General features: G+C 39.7%; 1 protein-coding gene across 1 annotated transcript in view; it reads left to right on the top strand.

The window, feature by feature from the left end:
* Nucleotides 1-26,591, top strand: part of LOC126474953 (purine nucleoside phosphorylase) — an 87,205-nt gene extending 60,614 nt beyond the window's left edge. Inside the window, exons 5-6 of the mRNA XM_050102472.1 lie at nucleotides 19,307-19,497; nucleotides 26,263-26,591. Coding sequence (XP_049958429.1) covers nucleotides 19,307-19,497; nucleotides 26,263-26,468 — 397 coding nt within the window. The 3' untranslated portion in view covers nucleotides 26,469-26,591. The remainder of the gene's footprint in view (nucleotides 1-19,306; nucleotides 19,498-26,262) is intronic.
* The last annotated feature ends 738 nt before the right edge of the window (nucleotides 26,592-27,329 follow it).

The raw sequence follows: 27,329 nt of genomic DNA, 5'->3' as shown, positions 1-27,329 counted from the left end.
GATGAATGAAATAGTGTTCTGCTTGTTTCTGCAAATGCAGAGGAAAAACCAGCAACAAAACTCAGGTTCCCATTCTGATGGGGATGGAGCAACATAGGAAATGTACAGAGAGAGAGAAGCGAGGGGGAGGAGAGGAGACAGAAAGAGAGAAAGTGGGAGGAGAGGGACAGATAGAGTTGAGGAGGAGATGGAGAGACAGAGATGAGGTGGAGCAGAAGATGGATCGAGAAAAGGGAAGGAGAGGAGTTGTACTTAAAGAGGGAAGAGGAGGAGCTGGATAGAATATGGAAGTGGAGGAAATGGACAGAGGGAGGTGTGAGGCATACAGAGAGAGAGAGAGAGAGAGAGAGAGAGAGAGAGAGAGAGAGAGAGAGAGAGAGGTGAGATGGTTAGAAAGAGTGGAAGGGAGTAGATGGACACAGAGAGGGGAGAAGGAGATGGGTAGAGAGAGGAGGATGAGAAGATGGACAAAAAGAGGGGAAGTGGGAGATGTGTGCAGTGTACGTGACATGTCTGTGAGGGTTAAACCTTAGTTAAAGGACAAATTTTGAATAAAAATCATCAGAGGTGGCAGCCAAAGATTTCTGGTATATGAAGTCACCCTCATTATGGTAATGGTCTTGACAAAGAGGGCTGAAGAGCAGACAGAGTTTCAGGGCACCTTGGGATGGGATAGAGCCCTTAAATATGTGTGTGCAATGATTGCAGAATGCAGAAGTCACTGGATATCATGGCATTAAGGAGAATTAATGTATATCTGCAGGATATGTGGCATGTAGTAGAAAAAGTGACATGATGATTGTTCCATTTGCAATAGATTTTGGATTTTTCCCCCATTCAGATCTCCATGTGGAGACTGTCAAAGGAGATGTGATCATGAGAAAAAGTTTGAATAACCAATGACACGACAACATCCTATGGGTCAGAGTCTGAATGTGGTTGGGGAGCTAGAAAATCTGAAAAGTGAGATGCAGAGGTTCAGTCTAGATGTAATGGGAATGAGTGATGTAAAATGGAAAGAAGATAAGGATTTCTGGTCAGACAAATATAGAGTAATATCAACCAGAGCAGAAAATGATTTAAGAGGTGTAAGACTCATTATGAGTAGCAAGGTCAGTTACTTTGAATAATTTTGTGATATTGCAGTTCTCATCAGAATCAACAGCAAACCAACTCCAACAACAATAATTCAAGCATGTATGTGCTGATGTCACAAGCAGAAGATGAAGACAGAAAGTATGAGGGCATTGGACAAACAGCTCAATGTTTACAGGGAAATGGCAAACCTAATAAACAATGGGGATTGGAATTCTGTGCTAGTAGAAGGAACTGATGACAGTGTCATGTGAGACTAGGTTAGCAGTAGTAGGAAAGAGAGAGGAGAAAGACTAACAGGCATCTGCAATAAACTTCAGCTTTTAATAGCAAAAACAGTAGTCAGAAATCAGAAAGGGAGGACATATGCTTGGAAAAGGCCAGGAGACATGGGAAGATACTAGCTGGATTACATCACAGATAAAATTATGAAACCAGATTTTGGGCTGTAAGTTGTTCCCAGGGGCAGATGCAGATTTTGAACTGAAGCGTAGTTACTTTAGTTGAAGAGGAAGGAACATCTCTAAAAAGGGCAGTCACAAAGATTAGACAGACAAGGTAACTGCGAAGAAACATTGGATAACAGAAGAAATACTTCAGCTGACTGACAAAAGAATGAAGTACAAAAATGTTCAGGAATAGATAGGAATATGGCAATATTAGTCACTTAGGAATGAAATAAATAGGAAGAACATGGAAGATAAGGTGAAATGGATCCAGGAAAAATGTAAACAAATTATAAAAATGAATGGTCATTGTAAGGACTGATCAGCTTATAGAAAAGTCAAATCAACTTCCAGCAGAATTAAAAGCAAAGATATTAACATTAATAGTGCAAGAGTAATTCCAGTGTTACACACAGAGAAGAGTGAGGATAAGTGGAAAGAATACAGTTTACTGATACAATAGAAAAAGAAATGGAATGTGATATGCAGACATAGGGAACTTGGAAGGCATAGATAACACTCCTGTGAAATTTCTAAAATTATTGGGGGTAATGGTATCCAAATGACTATCCGAGTTGGTATTTAAAAATCCATTAGACTGGAAACATACCAACAAACTTCCATAAAAATGTGGTTCACACAGTTCTGAGGAGTGCAAGGGCAGATAAGAAATCTATTAACAACTCATGCATCCAAATTTCTGACAAGAATAATATAGAGGAAAATAGAAAAGAAAATTAGAATGGAAAGCAAAATTAAGGATCTCTTAGGTGATGATTAGTTTGGCTTTAGGAGAGGTAAAGCACTAGAGAGGCAGTTCTTAACTGTTTTCATTTTGAACTGAGAATGGAAAAAGTTTTGTTTGAATGGCATTTCAACTGTACTGATGGCACAATCAGTCAGCATAAAATACTGGCTGTGCATCACAATGTGCAAATGTAGCCAGACTTATGTTTGTTTACTTCACGTGTGCTATAGTCCACATCTCATGGTCTAGTGGCTTGTGTCATTGCCTCTTGATCACAGGGCCCCAGGTTCAATTCCCAGCCAGATTGGAGATTTTCTTTGCTTCAGGGCTGGGTGTTTGTATTATCGTTTCATCTCATCGTCATCAATGCACAGGTCACTGAAGATATGTCCTATAGAAAGGTGTGCACCAGGCAGCCAAATATACGGGGTCTCTCACCAAATAATGCCATATGATTGTTTCATTACATGAGTTATAATACCAATTTATCCTGCTTATCCAATTCTGTACCACGAACTGTGCAGTTAACATTCTTACCTTGTCCTTTATGATTGAGAAGTTTTGCACTAACTTACTTTGAACTTGCATTTCTCCTTCAAAACAAAACCATTTATCATATTGATAGCTGCTGCAAGGACTGGTATCAACTGTGTATTAGGGTGTAGCATATGAAACAATGTGCACAAAAAGCAATGCTGGTGCAGCAATTGAATATCCAAGTTCAAACACATCACATTGTTAACTGGATCACAGCAATTACAAGTTCCTGGCAGAAATCAATATTATGTGTTGAAGTAGAAGCTCAACACAACTCAGTTTCTTGAGAGAAAGAAATGTTATGCAACATTTCTCAGTTCACACAGTAACTGAAACAATGGAAGGAAAATGTGTCTAATGTTCTCAAAGAAAACATCCTTTTAGTTCAAATGATTAGTTAAAAAGTAAAGAACAAACATGCATCCTTGATAAGATGACCATCTTGGACATTTTACTGTTTTGGCACACTAGGAAACATTTCTAGAAACAGTTCCTAGATTGTAGAAAGCAGATAACAGGTCCCAGAAAAATGAAGATGAATGGAAGTCTTAAAGATGAGTTTGGTGTTTCCTTACAAATAACTTAATGCACATTACAGTACAAAAAATAAAAAAAGAGCTCAAACTCTGTAAAAAAAGGGAACATTGTTTGACAACTATAACTGTTTGTTGAAGTGAACTTTTTATGCAAGCTATAGCTGTCAGTTATCATATATCCAAAAAGCAGAAATAGTTATTTTTGCTGATGGTGTAAGTATTATAAAGAAGAAACTTCAACACTTGAAAATTCAAATAAAACAATGGAAAGTTCTGGATGGAATAACAACAATATACTAAAGATAGACTGCAGCTAACCATAAAGAGGAGGCATTCAGTAGCAGACAGGAACAATGTTAGAAATATTTCAGCTACATGACAATGCTTTTCCAGAAATGTGTTATTAAATAATTTCTGGGGCAAACCATCACTGACAGAGGAAGTATTTTTGCATAGAAGCGTCTAATGATGATAATGTATTATGTCCATTTCAGAGTCTATTGTAGATAGCTCTTTAAACAATTGGGCATGTTGGCTACAGGGTTTTAGTAGGCCTACATTTATTCCCTTATGAAGTCTGGTCTCAAGAATCAGACTGAATTTAAAAACCACAGTAACATTCATAGATATAATACTAGAAGGAGAAACATTTAGGTTAGATTAAATTTACCTTTGGTTCCATAAATCCAGAGTAAGGTGTTCCTACAGCATGTAGAACATATCATAAAACAGATATACATAACACATATTTACAAAAACATGTGCTAATATTCATTCCATGGATCCTAAGTCAAATGAGGCTTGTGGATGTGGAAAAGTCTAATTTAAGTGATATAAATTGTCAGAAAGTGCATATACATACAACACACTGAGGTGTATATGATGATTGTTATTCCATTGCAGCCATGCATCACTTAAAAGAATACTTTCTTCTTCAGTGATAAGTTGCCCCAGAATATGATGTAGTAACCCATTGCTGAATAAAAGTACAAAAAGTAAGTCAAATTTTGACAGTTTCAGCTCCAAAATCATCTGTTGTTGATAACACAGAAGTTGCAGAGCTTAGACATTTTAGAAGATATGTAGCATATGACTTCCAGTGCAGTTTTTTCAGTATAAGGACCTAAGAATTTAGAATACCTTGTTTCATTCATTGGTTTACCATCTTAAATTATTTATATAAGCATGGTCAGACCTTGATCAGAACAGAACAGGGCAACCAAGAACACGGGAAGACTGTATTTATATGAAACTCAATGGAAAGTTTGGTAACAAGAAGTCAGAAGTAGAAAACATTTTTAATAATAATTTTTAAATGCTATAAAGAAAATAGGATCCAGCTGTTCATTAGAAAATGGAAGGCAGTATATGGAAGAGGCAATACCTATGCAATTTGATAAAATTGAAATTCAGCCCACCTCTCCCACTAAAATTAAGAAAATAATACAGGGTGTACATAAAGTCCAGGAACACTTTCAATTATTTATTGCACAAGAACCAAACATTGTACAGATATCATACATATGTCATTTTGAAGAGAAACTCTGAAAATTTTTTTCATGCATACTGCCACAGCGTAGTTTGGTAATTTGCCAATAGTCAGCGCTAGTCACAAACAGGGCAGCCGTGCTACAGAACGGGACAACTGTTTCGTGAAATAGCCTCCCTGATCATCAGATCTCACTCTGTTTGACTTTCTTCTGTGGGGACACATTAAAGATCTGGTGTATGTACTGCCTCTACCACATGATGTAGCAGTGCTCCAAGAGAGAACACAGAAAGCGACTGCCACAGTCGATGATGCCATGCTGTGATGAGTATGGCAAGAATTCAGCTACCTTGTTGATGTCTGCTGGGTCACTCATGATTCGCATATCGAATGCTTGTAAAAATAACTTTTAGAGTTTCTCTTCAAAATGCTATGTGTATCACATCTGTACAATGTTTAGTTCTTGTGCAATAAATAATTGAAAGTGTTCCCAGACTTAATGTACACCTTGCGGTAATTCATCATTTAGAAAAAAAGTATTCATTGCACAAAAGTGTGTAATCAGAATAATAGCTGGAGCTCATCCAAGATCACCTTGCAGACACTTATTTAAGGAACTCAGAATATTCACAGTACCTTTGCAATACATATTTTCATTTATAAAATTTGTTATTAATAATCCACCCCAATTCAAAAACAATAGCGAAGTGCATAGCTAAAACACTAGAAGAAGGGATTATCTTCACTATTCTGGGTTAAATCTGATTTTGGTACAGAAAGGGGTGAATTTGCTGTCACACAAATCTTTGGTCATTTGCCAAATAACATTAAAAGTCTGACAGAAAGCCAACCTACACTAAAAAACAAATTAAAAGAATTTCTGAATGACAGCTCCTTCTACTCACTAGATGATTTTTTTTTATATGAAGTAGTAAAAAAAAAAAAAAATTGTGTAAAAACACATTCCAAATCATTATGAAATATTGTATTCTTAATTAATGTCTGTATTTATGTATGTACTGTGCTTTGTTTACTGGTAAGTTCAGTGACAGTCCATTTACAGAGATTCAGTAATTAATTTCCAAGAAAATTTTCTTTAAATTTTCAGCAATATGAAAAAGACAGATTGCTACTTACCCCATAAAGAAAGTTTTGAGCTGCAGACAGCAACAATGTTAGAAATATCTCAGCTTTTGGATAAAGCCCTTCCTCAGAAGTATAAAGCGCTCTCTCTCTCTCTCAGGTTTTCAACACTTGTTTGCATTGATCACATTACTGCACTGAAGATGGGCAGATATCAGATTTTACATAACACTCACCTTATTTGAGATTATACACGTCATTTCATTCTACTAAGAAATTTGTCATGGCATAGGAGGAGTTGGCCACCAATAAATCCCTTAGACTCCTCTTAAAATGAACTATATTAGTAGCTAAACTCTTTACGACTTCAGGCACTTTATTGATAGTGTTTGTTCCTACAGTATAGCTCTTATCATATTTGTATATATTGTTGTATGTATGTGCAGATATATTGCACCGAAGGTGTGATTAAGCGTGACAAGAAAACAATTTAACTTGAAGTAATTATAGCATGAAGCTAATAGGCATGCACCAATGTCTGAATCTGTGTCTACTACTCTACGCTGAGAAAGTTTGTGTAACAAATAAGCAAAAACTCTATTGCTAATGCTTGAAAATCTCAATTACTAGAGCACAAATTACTGTTATTTTTGTACCTCAACAGTCTTATAAAATGTGAGCTCATATCATTCAGTCTTCATCAAAAAATGTCTCGCAATAACATTTTAACCTGGAAAGAATTTTAAATCTGTAGTGATGAAATCTTGTACAGCAAAATCAACTGCCAAAATCCTCTGTTCACCTGTAAAACTGTTATTGTTCATAAATAGGAACTTGTATAGGATCCTTGGATACAGATTCTGTATGACTGAGTCCACATTTAGTTTTATGATGTGTTGCCATTCACAGATTTCTATTATAACAGGAAATGCTTCTAAATTCTCCTGACTGTGCTTGCATATCCACCAGCAAACATCATTCACCAAATGTCTGAAATTAAACAATGGAAAATCCAGGTAGGAAAATCAACAATCCCTGCAGGAACTTGAGTAACATGCAACACCACCTCAAAAAGCTCTCCATTCTACTCACTTCATACTCCCACCTCGGAGTACCACTGTCCACCACTTCTACAACCACCTCCAAACCTCCCCCATGCCCCCTCATAGCTGACAAACCCTGTCTCGCAGATCTACTACATTTACCCCACCCTACAAAAATTCCTCCCACTACCATATAGAACCCAGAACCTAAACAGACCTGCAACACAGTTATGAACCTTTTCCCCAGAAGCCTTAGTCCCACAGAAATATCAGTCCTTTCCAAAGGCCTCACCTTTTGCCCCATTCCCAAATTCAACCATGCTGGACTAGTTAGACCTTCTCTTCTTCTCTGGGTCCCTACAGTGGAAACACTTTTTTGCTACCAACCCGACTAATCAGACTCAACCAAAGACCAATATTGAACCTTTCCTAACTCAGTTCACTCCTCCATCCAACTGTGATCCACCCCCATTGCCTCCAAACCACCCCCTGTTAACTCTCCAGAATTTCTTAACATCGGACCTTGCCTCAACATCATTCCCCAAATCCCTCAACATGGAAACTAACCTTACATCCACAGAAAGAACCACAGTCCACCATCTAAAAACTGACCCCGACCTTATAATCCTACTTGCTGACAAAGGCTCCACCACCGTTGTTTTGAACCGCAAGGATTATGTGGCAGAAGGACTCCGTCAGCTGTCAGACACTTCCACCTACAAACCATGCCACAGTGATCCCATTCCAGTAATCCAGCAGGATCTCCAGTCACTACTCAAATCCTTAGGCCCATCCCAGAACATCTCCCCAGAGTCCATCTCTCTGCAACATTCCTAATGCCCATGGCCTAACTGCAGTCAAACACTACCTTTCCAGATGCCCTATGGATTCCAAGCCAACAACCTCCTTCCTAGTCTCCATGACCAACTATATCCTCACCCACAATTACTTCTCCTTTGAAGGCATTACCTACAAACAAATCCACGGTATGGCTATGGGCACCTGCATGACACCATCCTATGCTAACCTATTCATGGGCCATCTAGAGGAATCCTTCCTAAAAACCCAGAATCCTAAACCCCTCACCTGGTTCAGATTCATTGATGACATCTTTGCTATCTGGATTGAAGGTGAGGACACCTTATTCACATTCCTCCAGAACCTCAACAACTTCTCTCCCATTTGCTTCACCTGGTCCTGCTCAACACAACAAGCCACCTTCCTAGATGTTGACCTTGACCTCAGAGATGGCTACATCAGTACCTCCGTCCATATCAAACCTACTAACCACCAGCAATACCTCCACTTCGACAGCTGCCACCCATTCCATACCAAGAAGTCCCTTCTGTACAGCCTAGCCACCCGTGGTCGTCACATCTGCAGTGACGAGCAGTCCCTCTCAAAATATATCGAGGGTCTCATTGAAGCCTTCATTGACCATAAATATCCTCCCACCCTTGTACAAAAACAAATCTCCCGTGCCTTATCTTTCCAGTCTCCCACCACCTCCCAAAGTCCAACAGTCCGGCCACAGAGGAGTATTCCCCTCATAACTCATTATCATCTGGGACTGGAGCAACTGAATTACATTCTCTGCCAGGGTTTTGATTACCTCTCGTTATGCCCTGAAATGAGAAATGTCCTGCCCACTATCCTTCCCACCCCTCCTACCGTCGGATTCTGCCGTCCACCGAACCTATGCTATATACTTGTCCATTCTTACACAACCCCTCCTCCCAATCCCTTACCTCATGGCTCATACTCCTGTAATAGACCTAGATGCAAGACCTGTCCCACACATCCTCCTACCACCACCTATTCCAGTCCGGTCACTAACATCACCTATCCCATCAAAGGCAGGGCTACCTGTGAAACCAGTCATGTGATTTACAAGCTAAGCTGCAACCTCTGTGCTGCATTCTATGTAGGCATGACAACCAACAAGTTGTCTGTCCACATGAACAGCCACTGACAAACTGTGGCCAAGAAACAAGTGGACCACTCTGTTGCTGAACATGCTGCCAAACATGATATCCCTCATCTTAATGACTGCTTCACAGCCTGTGCCGTATGGATCCTTCCCACCAACACCAGCTTTCCTGAATTGCGGTGGTGGGAACTATCCATGCAATGTGTCCTATGTTCCTGTAACCCTCCTGGCCTCAACCTTTGTTAGTCACTGTCCTCACCCATTCATCCCCCTCCCTGTTCCCATTCCAGCACTACACAGACGTCATTTCACCGCCACACCCAGTCTTTTATTTTCTCTCCTTTCCGCTACTTACCCCTCCCACCCACTTACCTTCTTTCCTGCCCTCCGTCTAAACTGCAACACTTGACTGTCCACCACTCCCACCATACTATCCCTCCCCCTCCCCGCCCCAGCCTCCTCCTTACCCCCACTCAGTCGCCACTCCCATCATGCACTGGTGCTGCTGTTTGCAGTGTGGTCTCAGCTCTTTGAGACTGCAGATGTGTGTGCAAGTTGCGTTTATGTGAGTGCGTGTGTGTGTGTATGTGTGTGTGTGTGTGTGTGTGTGTGTGTGCATATGTGTATGCGTGTCTACTGCTGAGAAAGGCCTTAATGGCCGAAAGCTTTAATTGTGTGAATCTTTTTATTGTGCCTGTCACTACTCAGCATCTCCGCTATATAGTGAGTAGCAACTTTCCTTCTCTGGTATTGTTGAAAAAGACAGATTGCTACTTACCATAAAGAAGACACATCAAGTTGCAGAATTAAAAGACACTCAAATGAGTTTCTGGCCACAGCTTTCATGGTCAAAGAGAGACACACTCCATTTACATACACAAGCAAGCACACCTCACACACACACAACCGCCAACTCCAGCTTCTTGAGGCAGAATGCCTCTCTTTTACTGATGAAAACTGTGGCTGAATGCTCTACGTAAGTGTCTTTTAACTGTGCCTGTCTGCAACTTGATGTTTCTTGCTTACGGTAAGTAGCAATCTGTCTTCTCCTACATTATTGAAATGTCTGAAATTCCTGTAGAGCCATACCACAATTCCCCAAAATTCAATTCAGAAAATAATTTAGTTTGATTGAATTACCTTTTATAGAATATCCACATATTCCCTCTTTCTTTATAAAATTCTGTACTAGTTTATTTTTTTTGCAAAATTGTGCTCAACAATTGACAGTTATGCACATTCAAGTCCCTTAGGTCCATACATTAACACTACTCTATTGTGAGTCCTCTTTCCAATCTCAAAATTTTTTCCATAGCCAATCATATGTCACGGAGTAATTCTATTTATCGGAGTAAGCGGACTCCTCCCAAAGGTAGAAAGTGCTGACTCAATGTATTTTATCAATTTTAGCTTTAACAATAGAAGGGTCATTGACTCGTCAGCTGATCGGGCCAGCTTTAAAAAGGTAAACAAATAAAATATCTTGGATTTGACTGGGATTTTATGTTCCTGCATAATGCACACCCTACTAAAACAGAGTAAGTGACTTCAAATATTTTGAAGACTGTTATTATCTCTAATACTGATTCCATGAACTGGACTATTCATTTCAAAACTGTATGTATTATTTATGACAAATTTCATCAAGTAATAAATGTGTTGGGAAGCAATAGTTATAACCTAGGTACTTCAGCATGGCCATTTTGAACTATGGTTGCATGAGATACCAATAATGGTTGGGCCTGAGCTACCACATTTACAGTACTAAATGGGTCAGAACTTTCCCTGCAATACATTCTACATTCCCGTACCCCTCTTGGTCTCAACCTCTGTTAGTCATTGTCCTTTACCCACCTATTCTCTTCCCTGTTACCACTTCAGCACTCCACAGCACTCTATTCCACCAATACACCCACTGTTTTTTTACTTTTCTCCTCTGCTGTTATGCCCTACCACCCCTACCTTCTGTCTAACCTCCAAACTGCTTCTAATTGCCCTACCCTCTCCCCACCTCATCCCAGTAGGCTCCCACAAGTGGCACTTTAACATCCCCCACCCCTACCCTGCTATCCATTTCCCACAGCACTGCACCCTCCTCCTTACCCCCACCACCCAGGTCACTTTTCTCATCATGCAGTGCCACTTGCAGTCTGACCTTGGCAGCCAGAGACTGTTGTCATGTGTGTGTGAATTGAGGCAACAGTTTGTTGCGAAAGCTTGAATTTTGTGTGTATGTTTGTGTTTGTTTGTGTGTCTTTCGACCTGCCAGCGCTTTCGTTTGGTAAGTCACATGACATAACAAAGATGATGTGACTTACCACATGAAAGCGCTGGCAGGTCGATAGAAACACAAACAAACACATACATACACACAAAATTCAAGCTTTCGTAACAAACTGTTGCCTCATCAGGAAAGAGGGAAGGAGAGGGAAAGACGAAAGGAAGTGGGCTTTAAGGGGGAGGGTAAGGAGTCATTCCAATCCCGGGAGCGGAAACACTTACCTTAGGGGGAAAAAAGGACGGGTATACACTAGCACACACACACATATCCATCCACACATATACAGACACAAGTAGACATATTTAAAGACAAAGAGTGTGGGCAGAGATGTCAGTCGAGGCCTCGACTGACATCTCTGCCCAAACTCGCTGTCCCCAAACATGTCTGCTTGCGTCTGTACATGTGTGGATGGATACGTGTGTGTGTGCGCGAGCATATACCCCTTCCTCCCACCCCCCAAGGCAAGCCCCTTCGCTCCCGGGACTGAAACGACTCCCCACCCTCTCCCCCAAAACCCACCTCCCCTCGTCCCTCCCCCTCCCCCCCTCCCCCCGATGAGGCAACAGTCCGCCGCGAAAGTCTGAATTCCGCGTGCACGCATGTGTCCGCCCGTGCCCCCATCGACCCACCAGCGCCCCCGCATCGCAAGTCACATCATCCCTGTTTCCAAATACACTTTTCCCGTGTGGGATGCTTCCCTCCACCATATATATATATATATATATATATATATAAACTATTAATGAATTGCTTATTCATGTTGGTGAAAGCGGATCGCTCTCCAATTGTACCGCCTCAATATATATATACATATATATATTAATGATCATCATCATCATCATCTTGGACAGTTTCCAGCCACTGGCTGGGTCTGTTGGGAACACAAGCCTCTCCATCCTGTTCTGTCTTTCCACCATTCCCCCTCTTCCACCTTCGTCCAGTTCTCTCCTCTTCTCGTCACACATTCCTTCACTCCCTTCACCCATCTATCTCTTGGTCTTCCCCTGGGTCTCTTCCCCTCCAGTTGCAGATCAAACATCCTCTTTGGAATTCTTCCCTCATCCATTCTCTTCATGTGTCCATACCACTGCAGTCTTGATTTTTCTATCCTGTCCTGTACTGGTTCCTCCTTTAGTCTTTCCCTCACATACACATTTAGCAATCTGTCTCGTCTTGTTACACTCAATCTGCTCCTCTGGAACTTCATTTCACTAGCTTGTATTCTACTTTTGTCGCTTTTGTGCATTACCCATGTCTCACTTCCGTATGCCAATATGGGGACAAAGTAGGTTCGGTATATAATTCCCTTGGATTTCTGTGGCACCTCCTTGCTCCAAATAAGCCCCCTAATGCATTTGAAGAACTGCTCTGCTTTTCTGCACCTTTCATTTATTTCCATTGCGTTTCCCCCCTTACTTTCAATCGTGCTTCCCAGGTACTTGAAGTTCTCTACCACTTGTAGCTTTTCCCCTCCACAAGTTATATCCACATTTGGCCTATTCTTCTTCCTTGTTGTGACAATTATTTCACTTTTCTTTGCAGAGAAATGCATTCCATATTGTGCTGCTGTTGCCTCCCATACATCTAACTGCTCTTGCACCTCCTTCTCGCAATTTCCCCATAACATCAGGTCATCGGCAAAAAGCACTGCTTTCATTTTATGATCTCCAATTGCATCTGATACTTGCTGTAGGATTTCATCCATAACAGTAATAAACAATAAAGGCAAAAGTGCACTTCCCTGTCGCAGCCCATTTTCCAGCTTGAACCATGCAGTACGTTCCCTCCCCACTTTCACACAACTCTCACTTCCCTCATACATTTTTCTGACTTTTCGTGTTATCTCTTCATCTATCCCTTTTGCGTTCAGCACATCCCAGAGCTTGTCCCTATAGACACTGTCATACGCCTTCTCAATATCTAAAAAGGCCATGATTAAGTCCTTCCCGTACTCATAGTGCCTTTCCTGCAGTTGCCTTACCGCAAATATGAGGTCCGTTGTTGATCTTCCCGGTCTGAATCCATACTGCTCCTCTTGCAGTCTACTTTCAATACTGCTTCTTATTCTCTTCTCCAGGATCTTTTCATAGATTTTTCCACAGTGGCATAGCAGGGTGGTTCCTCTGTAGTTCTCACATCTCCTTTTATCCCCTTTCTTGAAGATCGGGACTATAATTCCTTTCTTCCAATCCTGAGGAATTCTGTTCTCCTTCCACACCACCCTCAGCACTGTGTATAGCCACTGGGTTCCTACTTCTCCTGCTGCTCGTATCATATCCACTGTTACTTCGTCCCAACCTGGTGCCTTGCCCCCTTTCATCCTCTTTATGGCTTCTTCCACTTCATTCCAAGTTAGATCATCAATTTCCCCACTATTATAATCGCCTGCTGCCTTAGGCTCTCCATCGCTGTTAGTTACCCGCTTGGCGGCATTCAACAGATCTTCAAAGTACTCCTTCCAAATCTTTTTGAGCTCATCCATTTCCTCTACAACTCTTCCATTATTATCCATGATCCTCAGGCACTCGCTTCTATAATAATGATATGCATTTGAATTATAGAGGGAAACATTCCACATGGGAAAAATATATCTAAAAACAAAGATGATGTGACTTACCAAACGAAAGCGCTGGCACGTCGATAGACACACAAACAAACACAAACATACACACAAAATTCAAGCTTTCGCAACAAACTGTTGCCTCATCAGGAAAGAGGGAAGGAGAGGGAAAGACGAAAGGAAGTGGGTTTTAAGGGAGAGGGTAAGGAGTCATTCCAATCCCGGGAGTTGAAAGACTTACCTTAGGGGGCAAAATGGACGGGTATACACTCGCACACACACACACATATCCATCCACACATATACAGACACAAGCAGACATATTTAAAGACAAAGAGTTTGGGCAGAGATGTCAGTCGAGGCGGAAGTGCAGAGGCACTCCACCAAGAGTGTCTTTCCGCCGTCCACCTAACCTTTGTAACCTGTTAGTTCATCCCTATGAAATTCCCAAACCACCTTCCCTACCCTCTGGCTCCTATCCTTGTAACCGCCCCCGGTGTAAAACCTGTCCCATGCACCCTTCTACCACCACCTACTCCAGTCCTGTCACCCGGAAGGTGTACATGATCAAAGGCAGAGCCACGTGTGAAAGCACCCACGTGATTTACCAACTGACCTGCCTACACTGTGATGCATTCTATGTGGGAATGACCACCACCAAACTGTCCATTCGCATGAATGGACACAGGCAGACAGTGTTTGTTGGTAATGAGGATCACCCTGTGGCTAAACATGCCTTGGTGCATGGCCAGCACATCTTGGCACAGTGTTACACCGTCCGGGTTATCTGTATATGTGTGGATGGATATGTGTGTGTGTGTGAGTGTATACCCGTCCTTTTTTCCTCAAAGGTAAGTCTTTCCGCTCCCAGGATTGGAATGACTCCTTACCCTCTCCCTTAAAACCCACTTCCTTTCGTCTTTCCCTCTCCTTCCCTCTTTCCTGATGAGGCAACAGTTTGTTGTGAAAGCTTGAATTTTGTGTGTATGTATGTGTCTGTTTGTATTTCTATCGACCTGCCAGCGCTTTCATATGGTAAGTCACATAATCTTTGTTTTTAAATATTTTTTTCCCGCGTGGAATGTTTCCCTCTATTTTATATATATATATATCTGTGTGTGTGTGTGTTTTTTACCTAATTCTGATGAAGGGCTTTTTGGCTAAAATTTTGTTTGTTTGACAGTCTTTCTGTTGTGGCTATCTGCAACTCAGCATCTCCACTATGTGGTGAGTAGGAACTATCCTTTTTTAATGTTGACATTTACAGTACCATCAGTCTCAGCAAACAGTTGTGTTGTAGTCATTACCAGATGCTTTGTGTACTCCATTTTGTTTTATGTTGTGCATTACTCATTATTTTCTTTCTTATTTTGAAATAAGTGAAGAGACTAATTCTGGTCTATGGTGGGGTCTGAGTAAGATCCTCACAATATCAGAATGGACTGACAGTACTTATGATCATATGTAATTCTGCATGGAGCATGGAGTATGGAGCATGCAAGGAGCATGGAACATTGGGGTGTAGGTTACTAGCCCTGTGAGAGGGATGCGTGCCTGATTTCCCCACTCTGCTCTTCACCTTTCAGGCAGCCCAGCTTCTCATTTGTTTACTATCGTGGATGACTGCCATGTTGTAGTGTCTACACTCTGATACCAGCAGTTTCCTAACAGGCCTGGGCAGGATGTGTTTGAGTTCACACAACAAATAACTTTTGTAGCATGTTTTTGTGTAAGATGACAAACTCATTGCATAAATGGGAATTAAACTTGATGGACCACAGTTATTACTTGCCCTGACCTCGGCTTAGTACTGGGTTGCTAAGTTGCAATAAGGCTTCAGCTTTACTGTAGACAGCAGGGATTGTTGAAGGTAGGTGTCAGGTTAAATTATAGCAGTTACCTAGCAGAAAATTGATCAGGAAGCAGGAGCTCAAAAGTGGACTGTTGCTTCCATCCTTAATATGGTCAGTCTGGCACAGTACAACAAACAATATTATGTAGGGTCTTTGTAAATACTGGTTATTGACATGCTACATAATAAGCAACTACATCGGCTCTCAGAAAATGCAGAAACAAAATTACTGGTGATAATGACTCCTCTGCCCGACAATTGTCTTCTTTCGTCTTCATCATCATCTTTTTCTTGGCCTTACCCCATATGTTCATGGGGTTGACATGTTATTCTTGATTTGATAACGTCCATTTATGAGAGCAGTCAGATGCTCTCCCTATCCTCACCCTTCCTGTAACTGCTCCTTCTCCCTGGGACAGAATTTGTATAACATATTTGTCTGTATCTAGAGCTCTAACTTGTGAAAGGGTGAGATTGTTTTTGAAATGTTTGCAAATCATGAAACTCAGGTGGGACTTGGGAATCAGCCCAGTATTTATCTATTGCAAGGCGGAAAACTGCCTAAAAGCCACATCCAGGCTGACAGCATACTGGCCCTCCTAGTTAATTTGCTGGGCGTGCCTCCCCCAGTCCTGGAGCAGCTAATGCATGGCCATCTGGATGGGCCCATGACATAACATCGAGGGTAATTCCAAAAGTAAGGTCTCCTATTTTTTTATAGGTACATAGACCTGTTTATTTCTACAATGGTTTACATTGTAGAAACATTTAGCTATTTTTTGACATAATCACCATTTCTGTTGATGCATTTTTGTAGACACTGTGGCAGTTTTTGGATGCCCATGTCATACCAGCTTGCTACCATGCTGTTCAGAAAGTTATGTGAAATGATTCCTGCATCTATTACATCTGTATTTTGCAAAACCACTGTGAACTGCATGACAGTGGGCACATTCCTTTGTACCGGTTATTAGGGCTTTTTCCATTCTGTTGACTTATGGAGTGCAGGAAGAATTACTGTTTAAATGCCTCTGTGCATGCTGTAATTAATCTAATCTTGTTCTCATGATTATTATGGGAGCAATATGTAGGGGGTTGTAGCATATTTCTAGAGTCATCATTTAAAGTCAGTTCTTGAAACTTTGTAATTAGGCTAGTCTGTCAGTTCTCTTCCATCAGCATCTTTGCGGCACTCTCCCATGAGTCAAATAAACCTGAGATCATTCATGCTACCTCCATTGTATACGTACAACATCCACTGTTAGTCCTATTTGCTTTGGGTTTGGCATACTGGAGCAATATTCTAGGATGTGTCTTGCAAGTGTTTTGTTCACAATCTCCTTTGTAGACTGATTGCATTTCCCCAGTATTCTACCAGTAAAACAAGGTCTGCCACCTATTTTATGTGTGACTGAGCCTATGTGATCATTCTGTTTCACTGTTACACTAAACTATTTGTGTGAGTTGACAGATTCCAGCTGCGACTCATTGATACTGTAGTCATAGAATACCATGTTTTTTGTTATCTGAATTTCACAAATTTACATTTATGAACATTTCATGAAGATTAGACTGAATACTTGCGCAATTTTCTCAAACAGTACTTCATTATAAAAGTATGAAGTTACTATTAATATTATTTGCATACATTTATGTATATGATCAATTTCTGAAACTGTGAACAGTATTAAAAACTATCAGTCTGATGTACTAATTGGCATAGATTCAACAAATTAGTCTTGTTTTTCTTTTCTCTTGTTAGCCACTTATAACTCATGTGAAAGGCACTTAATTTAAGCAATTTACAGTAAACTGATAATATGTGATCTGTCACAGATTTGCTACATGAAAAGCCATGGAGATGGGGCAGCTTATAAGTAAGGAAGCTCAACAGCTCTGGCTAGCTGATTTTGCAGTTACTGTAGCATCAGGCCGTTGTAGTGTGGTTGTTAACACGAGAGGTATAGTGGTTTGGGTGCGGGCTCTGCCAGGTTTGCTAGTATCATCAATACTCTAAAAGTCTTTGATATGTATGTCTTTTTCAGAATTAGCCTAATTTGTGACTCTGTAAAAATCATACGTTAAGCTGAGCAGTGAGTAGTAGTTATAAATAATAAAGTTAATTTGGTGATAGGAATGGTTCTATGGAATTTTGTTGGAATTTCTATGAATTAATGGTGCAGTTTTGTTAGATGGACTTGAATATAAACTTCAGTATTCAGTGGCCACATTTTCCATATCTTATCATGTATTTGCTTATATCAAGTCAATGCTCCCAGCTTTTGAACAAATGTGCTTATCCATGTATAGTGGAATAAACCCTGTGTAGATCGTACATCAATTCAAGTGTCACCTAAATCATTTAAGCTGGTCCAGATATGTACTGAACTTTATGAACTTTTCAGCTAGTCAGTGCTAATTTTAGGAACAGATAATTATGACAGTGCATGTGTACAGCTAGATGATGTGGAAGAATTTGTCTGTTCTGCTGGGCCATGGTAAAGTAGTGATTACAGGAGCAGTAGATATTCAGTTACTCTGACTCATTTCCTAATCCAGGTAGTCAAGTTGTATTTGGACTCTGAAAATTTTAGCTCGACTGGATGAGTCACTTACCACATATGAGATTATGGAATGGCTGTAAGCAAAGTACATTATTTCTTTAATTTTTATATCACCTACAACTGAGAAATATAAAGGCTTGCTTAGGCACTTCTGGGGTAGGCTCCTCCTAAATTATGAAATAGAGAAATGATGTACTCTACACATCACAGTCAGCCTTAATGTGGCACAAAAAGGACTGAGGCATTCAGCCAATCAGCTATCCAGTGATATAAAGAATTTCATAACACTTTACTTGAATCATATCTTCTTGGTAACTCTTTCTGTTCCACAGCAGAATTTTTGAATGTGTAATAACAACATAGGTTCTGTGTGTGTGTGTGTGTGTGTGTGTGTGTGTGTGTGTGTGTATGTGTGTGTGTGTGTGTGAGAGAGAGAGAGAGAGAGAGAGAGAGAGAGAGAGAGAGATTAAGTATAAATTAATGTATTAAAAAGAGTAATAATAATAATCTTAAGGCAATTGTGTAAGCATGGTAAGTATGTTGCCAGGTTTTTCACTGAAAAACCTACTAAAATGATGGCAGGAAAAGACAGATTGCTACTTGTTGTAAACTGTAAAGATGGCACATTAAGCTGCAGATAGGCACAATTAACAAACATACACACATAAGCTTCCAACCACAGGCTTCATCAGAAAAGAAAAGAGAAGCACACACCATTCATTCACAAAGCAAATCCATCTCATACACACATGACCACCAACTTTGACAGCTTGGACCAGAATGCCAATGGCCATTGGCATTCTGGTCTGAGCTGCTGGAGTTGGTGGCCATGTGTGTATGATGTGTGCTTGCTTGAGTGAACGAATGGTGTGTGTTTCTCTTTCTTCTTCTGGCAAAGGCTGTGGCTGAATCTTTATGTGTAAGTGTCATTTAATTGTGCCTGCCTGCAACTTAATGTGTCATCATTACAGTAGGTAGCAATATATCTTTTTCTACATTGTTGATATTGCTACCTGGAATTTCCGTTGTTTCATTTTACTAAAATTATGGAACTGATTCATTTCATTAAATACGTAGAGATTGCAATCCTGATCTATTGAACATGAAAATAATCAACAAACTAATTCTCCTTCTTCCAACAGGTTTGGACCTCGGTTCCCTGCCACTGTAAAATGTTATGACAGAGGAATAAGGAAAAAAGTCATGTCTGTTGCCAAAGAGATGGGCATCGCTGAGATCATCAAAGAAGGAGTATACACTGCACAAGGTGGTCCTGCATTTGAGACTGTTGCAGAAACACGCTGCCTCAAGGCACTGGGTACTGATGCAGTTGGTAAGAAGTGTACTACAAATTTTACTTAGTTTCCAGATTTGTGAAAAGTACAAACAAAACATTTTTATTCAGTTTAGAGATGTTCAGCCCTTGTGACCTTCAGAGTAGTCCTCTCCTCTCTACCCGCACACTTGCCTCACAAGTTTCCACATTGCTATGCAGATCTAGAAAGTATTCTTCTTCGTGTCATCAGCAGTCTTGAAATGACATCCTTTCAGCACTTAATTTTGGAAGCAAGAAAAGTTTATGTATTTTTATAGTCTCTATTGGTTGTTATAGAAAGAGAAGAAGAAGCAGATGAACATGAGATGGGAGATAACACTCTGATGTGAGAAGAATTTAACAGAGCACTGAAAGATCCAAGTTGAAAGAAGGCACCTGGAGTAGATTACATTCTCTCAGCATGATTGGGATCCTGAGCCAGCCATGACAAAACTGTCCTACCTGCTATGCAAGGTTTGAGACAGGTGGAGTACCCTCAGACATCAAGAAGAATGCAATTATTGCAATTCTATACAAGACAGGTGCTAACAAGCGTAAATATTTCAATAACATCAGTTTAATGAGTCATAGTTGCAAAATATTGACTCTAAATATTTGCAGAAGAATGGAAAAACTGGAAGAAGCCAATCTTGGTGAAGACCAGCTTGGGCTCTGGGGAAATTTAAGCACACGCAAGGCAGACCAACTCTATGACTTATTATAGAAGACAAGTTGAAGAAACGTAACCCTACATTTATAGGATTTGTAGATTTAGGGAAAGCTTTTGACAGTGTTGACTGCAATACACTCTTTGAAAGTATGCAGGTAACAGGGATGAGATACAAGAAACAAAATGTTATCCACAACTCATACAGAAAGCAGGCTGCAGTTATAAGAGCCAAAGGGCACAAAAATCAGTGGTTGAGAAGGGACTGAGACAGTATTATAGTCTGTCAGTGATGTTACTTGATCTGTACACTGATCAAAAAGTGAATGGAAACAAGGAGAAATCATGAAAGGGGATTAAAGTTCAGGAGGAAGACTTTGTGGTTTGCCACTTACATTGTAGATCTGTCAGAGATGGCAAAAGAGTTGGAAGACCATTTAAACACAATAGACTTTCTTGGAAAGAGGTTATGAGATGAACATCAATGAAAGTAAAACAAGGGATATGGATTCAAGTCGAATTAAATCAGGTGATGAGGAAATCAGATTAGGAAATGAGATACTAAGTTTAGTACATGGCTAGTTAACTGATAATGGCTGAACTAGAGAGGATATAAAAATTCAGGCTGGGAATAGGAAAAAAAATCTTTTCTGAAAGTACTTGTCTGAAATCTAGCCTAGTACGAAGTGAAACTAGCATAACAAACAATATGGAAAAGAAGAAAAAAGAAGCCTATGAAATGTGATGTTACAGAAGAATGCTGAAGATTGGTTGGTAACTCAAATAACTAATGAGATGGCACTGAATTAAACTGGTGAGAAAAGACATGGTACAACTTGACTTAAATAAGGAATTGGCTGATGGCACACATCCTGAGCTGAGGCATTAAGGAATCATCAGTTTGGTAATTTAAAGAAGTGTGTGTGTGTGTGTGTGTGTGTGTGTGTGTGTGTGTGTGTGTGTGTGTGTGTGTGGAGGGGGGGGGGGGGGGTTGTAGAGACAGAGCAAGACTTGACTACAGCAAAGTAAAATGGATGTAGGTTGTGATAGTCATGCAGGGAATAAGGGACTCATACAGAATAGACCAGCATGGAGAGCTGCAACTGATTAGTCTTTCAATGGGATAGCACAACAACAACAACAACAATGGTGGCTGAGGGTGTGAGAGTTCTCAGGTATTTCAGAAAGTACATCTTCCATAGTTTCCACTGATTTCATTTTTTATTTAGTCTGACATGGTCAGTTTTGAGGCTGTAGCTTCAGTATCAAATGCTGATAATCATCATATACTGATTAATCTTCTAAGAGGCCACAGAATATGTTAATGAAGGCCAAAATTACTCATGCTCAATGAAACCATACTGTACCATATTAATATATCATATACAAGGTTTGCCCAGCAAGTAATGCACCACACATTTTTCTTACCCGAAAATAATGCTATGAATGCAAAACATTATGTGTGTATTTTTTGAAGTCTCCTGAGTGAGCGTGCCAAGTTTCCATCACTTCCGACAGATAGCGTAGCTGCAGGACAGTTTCAAAATGGTGTCTGTAGGTGATGTATGTTACAAGCAATGTACCATCATTGAATTTCTCACTATATAGAAAGAAACTGTGGGGAATATTCACAAATGGTTGTGCAAAGTCTATGGAGCATCTGCTGTTGACAGAATTACAGTTAGTCACTGGACATGAAAGGTGAAGTCATCAGAAGGCAGTTCGGCGGAGCTCCACGATTTGCAGCAGTCGGGGAGACTATCCATGGGTGTTTCACACCTGATGTACCTAATCTAGCCCCCTCAGACTTCCACTTACTTGGGCCATTAAAGGATGTCATTTGTGGAAGACATTTTGGACTGATGAGGAGGTGATTCACACAGTAAAGCACTGGTTCCACTACCAGGACAAGGATTGGTATCAACAGGGCATACATGCCCTTGTTTTGCGCTGGAGGAAGGCCATAGAATGGAATGGAGATTACGTGGAAAAATAGGGTGTGTAAATAAAACACCATTCTTTCATATGTGTAATTCCCATTATGATCAATGAAGAATAGTTGAACAAAAAAATGTGGTGCATTACTTTCTGAGCAACCCTCGTAATATGCAAGAGATGGTTCACATAATTTTACTTATTTTTATTGTTTAATCTTTTCAGTGTGATCTGATGCATTTGACATATAATGTATTGGCAATATATGATTTGGTTTCAGTAAGTGTGGGTAATTTTGACCTCCATCTCAATATTTTGTGGTGTCTTTACAATTGTTAATGCAGTATGATGCTGGTGACCATTTTATGATGAGGCCTTATCCTCTAAAATGATTATGACAGAATAAATAAATAAAGAAAACTGTAGTTCTGGAATATTTATTTCCCAAAATGTTACTTATCAGCTGTTTATACACCAGTTATTAGGGCTTTTCTTTGGAGTACTTCAGGACTCAAAACATTAACATTCTCATTCACTAATCATCAATTAAGGTGCCCTGGTGTGCCACTGAAGTTATATCTCATCTTAAATGCCCCACCATGCCTTATCCTGCCTCTCTCACCAGAATTTTAATCCCTCCTGCTACTCAATAATGAAATTGTCCCCAAATTCTCTCTTACTTCCAGCCATAGTCAACAACATTCCACTTCATCCAACCCTTCAGTTTACCTCCCCCCTCTATGTTTCCCCTCATTAACTGACAGTTGCTTCCTGCATGTGTTGCAGGGCTACATTATCATACTCTTCATTCCACCTCCATCATGGCATGATTATTTTTGTGCTCCATCAGCATCATTATTATATCATCAACAACATCATCATTATTGATTTATTTTATCTACTGTGTAAAACTATATAAAAAGTTTTCAAAATAATGAAATTTGTTCACTTTTGTTACAATTCCTTGGGACCCATCCACCTTACAGCAGCAGTACATGCAAGTGGTAATTATGATGTACCCGCAGTGGACATCTCTCATGATGACATTCCATCTATGAATTGCCAAAGTTATGATTCTCTACAGAAGTCAAAGGGTCAGCACTAGCCTCATGTTTAGTGTAGATGATATCATAGATTGTTGTACTGTTGTGTAGAGTGAGTGCAGGTTGCCAGATCTTGTAGTACTATGGTGAAATGAGTACTGGGATGAGGCAGTGGTTCTGTTTCACTACCAAGAAAGATTTTTTAAGGATGCTATGTATGTTTATTAACTGAAAGCACCAAAATTTCTTCACAATATACTTTGGCAAAGCGTTAGTTGCAGTTTGCAACATCTGGTGGCTAATAGTAACACACTATGATAATAACAAAACTTTCTGATTATGTCATATTTTACTAGTGTGCACATTATAATGGCCAATCTTGAAATGCCTTCTGACTAACATTACTGCAATCCAGAAGGCCCAAAAGTTGTGGTGCATCATTTTTGTTTGTAACTAGTTGTCATCATTTTATTGACTCTTTTGATTTCCAAAATGAACTACAAATTAACTTTAAAATAATCATTAAGGTACCAGTAAAAGTTTTCTTCCATGTATATTTTGAGCTGGTGGCAACACACTTTACATTTAAAATTATTAACCTTGCCTCAACACATTCCATGTGACAAGTAGCTATCTTCCATGCTAGTGGCCTGTTGTCCCACTCTGTTTCTATCTATAATAACTAGTAGCATCATTACTCCTTCTGTACCTAAAGCTCCTTCTACATGAGTGACTTTGTCTCAACTGACAACTTGTGGCAAGTGTGTGTACTGTAGTGCCCATGGTGAATTATTTATGTAATGAGACTCATTTTTGATGAGTGTTCATGTTTGTTTGTAAGTCAGTGCCCAAAACCACATGTATTCTGAGTGATGTGTACTGTATGTTTGGCACCAAAATGGTGATAGTGTAGTCATGAAGGACTGACCTTACAAAATTTGAAATATAGTAACAGCATTAAGGAACTAGCAAAATTCATAGGAGATGTTCTTCAGAAGGGTTATATGGTAAGTTCTCCACAAGTCAAGAACTGAAACATTATGAAAAATGTCCTCAAAGCACATCAAAACATCAACATTTATTTATTTACTTGACAAAATACAGTATGTATTATACATAACATATCAAACAATATACGTTTATGTCTTGTTTTCTTTCTAAATAGCAAATAACATTCAAAACTGTTTTTCTCCTTCACAAATAAAGATAAAAGGATGATACAATAGCACAAATCTATTACTGTACCATGAGTGAGGTAGTTGTAAAAAACTTACCCTCCAGTGTCAGTAGCAGATGATGCCATTGTTGCTTGTTTCTGTGCTTACAGAATCTTCAGCATGATGAGAATTTTAATACTCTACACTCAGCACAACCAATTGCTTACTGATGACACAGTCCCACAAGTAGATGATTTTGACAAGAAAAGTCTCTTGTGTAAAACTGGATTCACTCATCACAATCTGTCATTTCGACTCACCTCTGCCAGGGAATGGCTTGGTAATACTGCATAACTGCTTCTCAGAGGTCAGCTTTGTCTGATAAATCAAAATTAATGTAACTGTTTGAATGGTGTGTATGTCTTGGCTGAATATGCCACGACATGGCAGTCGGTTACTATCACTTGACTATCACCAAGAAGCATGCCACATTAATTAACAAATGATATCAATATAATGGAAGGAAACATTCCACGTGGGAAAAATTATATATAAAAACAAAGATGAGGTGACTTACCGAACAAAAGCGCTGGCAGGTCGATAGACACACAAACAAACACAAACATACACACAAAATTCAAGCTTTCGCAACAAACTGTTGCCTCATCAGGAAAGAGGGAAGGAGAGGGGAAGACGAAAGGAAGTGGGTTTTAAGGGAGAGGGTAAGGAGTCATTCCAATCCCGGGAGCGGAAACCCGGGATTGGAATGACTCCTTACCCTCTCCCTTAAAACCCACTTCCTTTCGTCTTCCCCTCTCCTTCCCTCTTTCCTGATGAGGCAACAGTTTGTTGCGAAAGCTTGAATTTTGTGTGTATGTTTGTGTTTGTTTGTGTGTCTATCGACCTGCCAGCGCTTTTGTTCGGTAAGTCACCTCATCTTTGTTTTTATATATAATTAACAAATGAGTTTGATAGTAGGCCTGAAAAATCAATTAAAATAATGCTTGCATAACAGTGCATTGAAAAGAAAATAGCACAAATTAACAGCAGAGTGGCAATCCTTTGTAATGTAAAACTCTAAATAAATCGAAACATTTGTCTGTGCCCAGAGACTCATATGCAAAGGTAAAAACAGCTAGTATGTTTTTACACAACCCCTGGAGGGATTACACTGCTCAATTATTTGATTTGATTTTCATTTATTTTTTCCCTTGTTTTATATCTTTTTGAGTTGGTATCTGAGTGAAGCAAATAGAATCTATTATTTTTCTACGTTAATAATAAACGGAGAATTTAAGGGACTTTAACAGCTATATAAATAGGCCGGGAACACAGGCACTAATATACAAATATTTTGTTAAATGCAGTTACAAAAAGATTCTGAGAAATATTAAATTAAAACCATATCTATTACTTGTACTGTTTAATCACCCTAAGAATGCACTCACAATTTTATATGTTTTCTAACCTGTTAAGCTCAGTGGTTATAAATATGTTGTGGGCATCCATGCATACTCTTGGAGGTATAGACATCAATGACGGTATAGTATATGATGGTATATTATCGTGAAATACACACATCTAATGAGTTGTCATTAATTTTGAGGTTTTTTTTTTCTTTTTTTTCTTTTTTTTTTTTTACTGAGAGAATCATTAACACAGTTTTAGGTGATTTAAATATAAACTCTCAGGTGCTTGAATCAAATTAGCATTATCACTGAATATTATTAAATACTATTACAAAAAACATAAATTGTGTATGTGTAATATCATTTGAAACTTAATTACATGGACACAGCACCTCATTCTTCTGTGCTTACTCCTATACAGTCTTTACTGTTTCATGTATTCTTCACACAAATAAACAAATAACATTGTGATGTGATTAGAAATGTCATGATGCAACTGTATAGTATAGGGCTCATAGAATCTTCCCTTAGTTTTAGTCAGTTAGATATCGGTTCAGTATTTATTTCTGCAGGCATGAGCACGGTGCACGAGGTAGTGACAGCGCGTCACTGCGGGCTGACGGTGTTCGGGATGAGCCTCATCACCAACCGGTGTGCACTCAGCTATGACGAGGAGGATGAGGTGACCCACGAGGCGGTCCTCGAAGTCAGCAGCTCTCGTGCCAAACTCCTCCAGCAGCTCATCTGCAGGCTGGTGCCCCTCGTGCTCCAAGAGTAGTGCTGCTACAGCCACTCCACACTTTACAGCTTCCATTCCAATTATGTTATTTGTTAATTTAATTGTGTTACTGTTGTGATATGCCAGTGTCTTTTATACACATATACCAGTGAGTTTATTAAACTACTTTTCATTTTTACCCTCTCACCTCTCAGGTTCCTCCAAAGTTGTCTCCTGTTTTTGCAAGGAATGTGATGTTGGCTGTCGAGTTTTCATCAGAGACAAATGTAATATCAGGAGTGGCCCACTGAAGTATGATAGGGCTGTTCCTGTTCCTGCACATGTAAACAATGAGTCAGATAGGGTGGACAGCAAACTGAGACTGTTTCCCGATGATGCTATTGAGTATGGAAAAATACTGTTGTTGCAAGATTGTAGGAGAGGATTCCGGATGACTTTGACAGAATTTTTATTTGGTACAATGAATGGCAGCTAATTTTTGAGAAAATTTCTTGTTGAGATGGCAGTTAGCTTTAAATGTAGATGGTTATAAGTTGATGTGATTGGTTAGGAGAAACTTTCCTATAATGTTCAAATATGGTATTAAAACATTCCTGTGATGCTAAAATACAGCATTAAAAGTTCCCCACTTGACCTACTGACACTGATTGTGTATCTATGGCATGAAACATAATTAATAGATACGGTCAGTAATGGAGACCATTGGCCAACTACGGTTTATTTGAAGATTCCTAAAAAAGTGTAGCAAGGCTAAAAAGTAAAACCCTGTACTGAACCTGTTCATGAGTACTGGTCAAGTGTCCACTGCTCCAATGATGTTGGATTAAAAGAAGTTATCAAAGAAATTCATATGTGTGCTTCCAGATTTGTTACCAGTCTGTTTGATCAACACAAGAGTGT

The sequence above is a fragment of the Schistocerca serialis genome, chromosome 4 (assembly GCF_023864345.2).
Source record: "Schistocerca serialis cubense isolate TAMUIC-IGC-003099 chromosome 4, iqSchSeri2.2, whole genome shotgun sequence".
NCBI lineage: Eukaryota > Metazoa > Arthropoda > Insecta > Orthoptera > Acrididae > Schistocerca > Schistocerca serialis.
The sequence above is the reverse complement of the archived record's forward strand: the minus strand, read 5'-3'. Positions and strand labels throughout refer to the sequence as shown.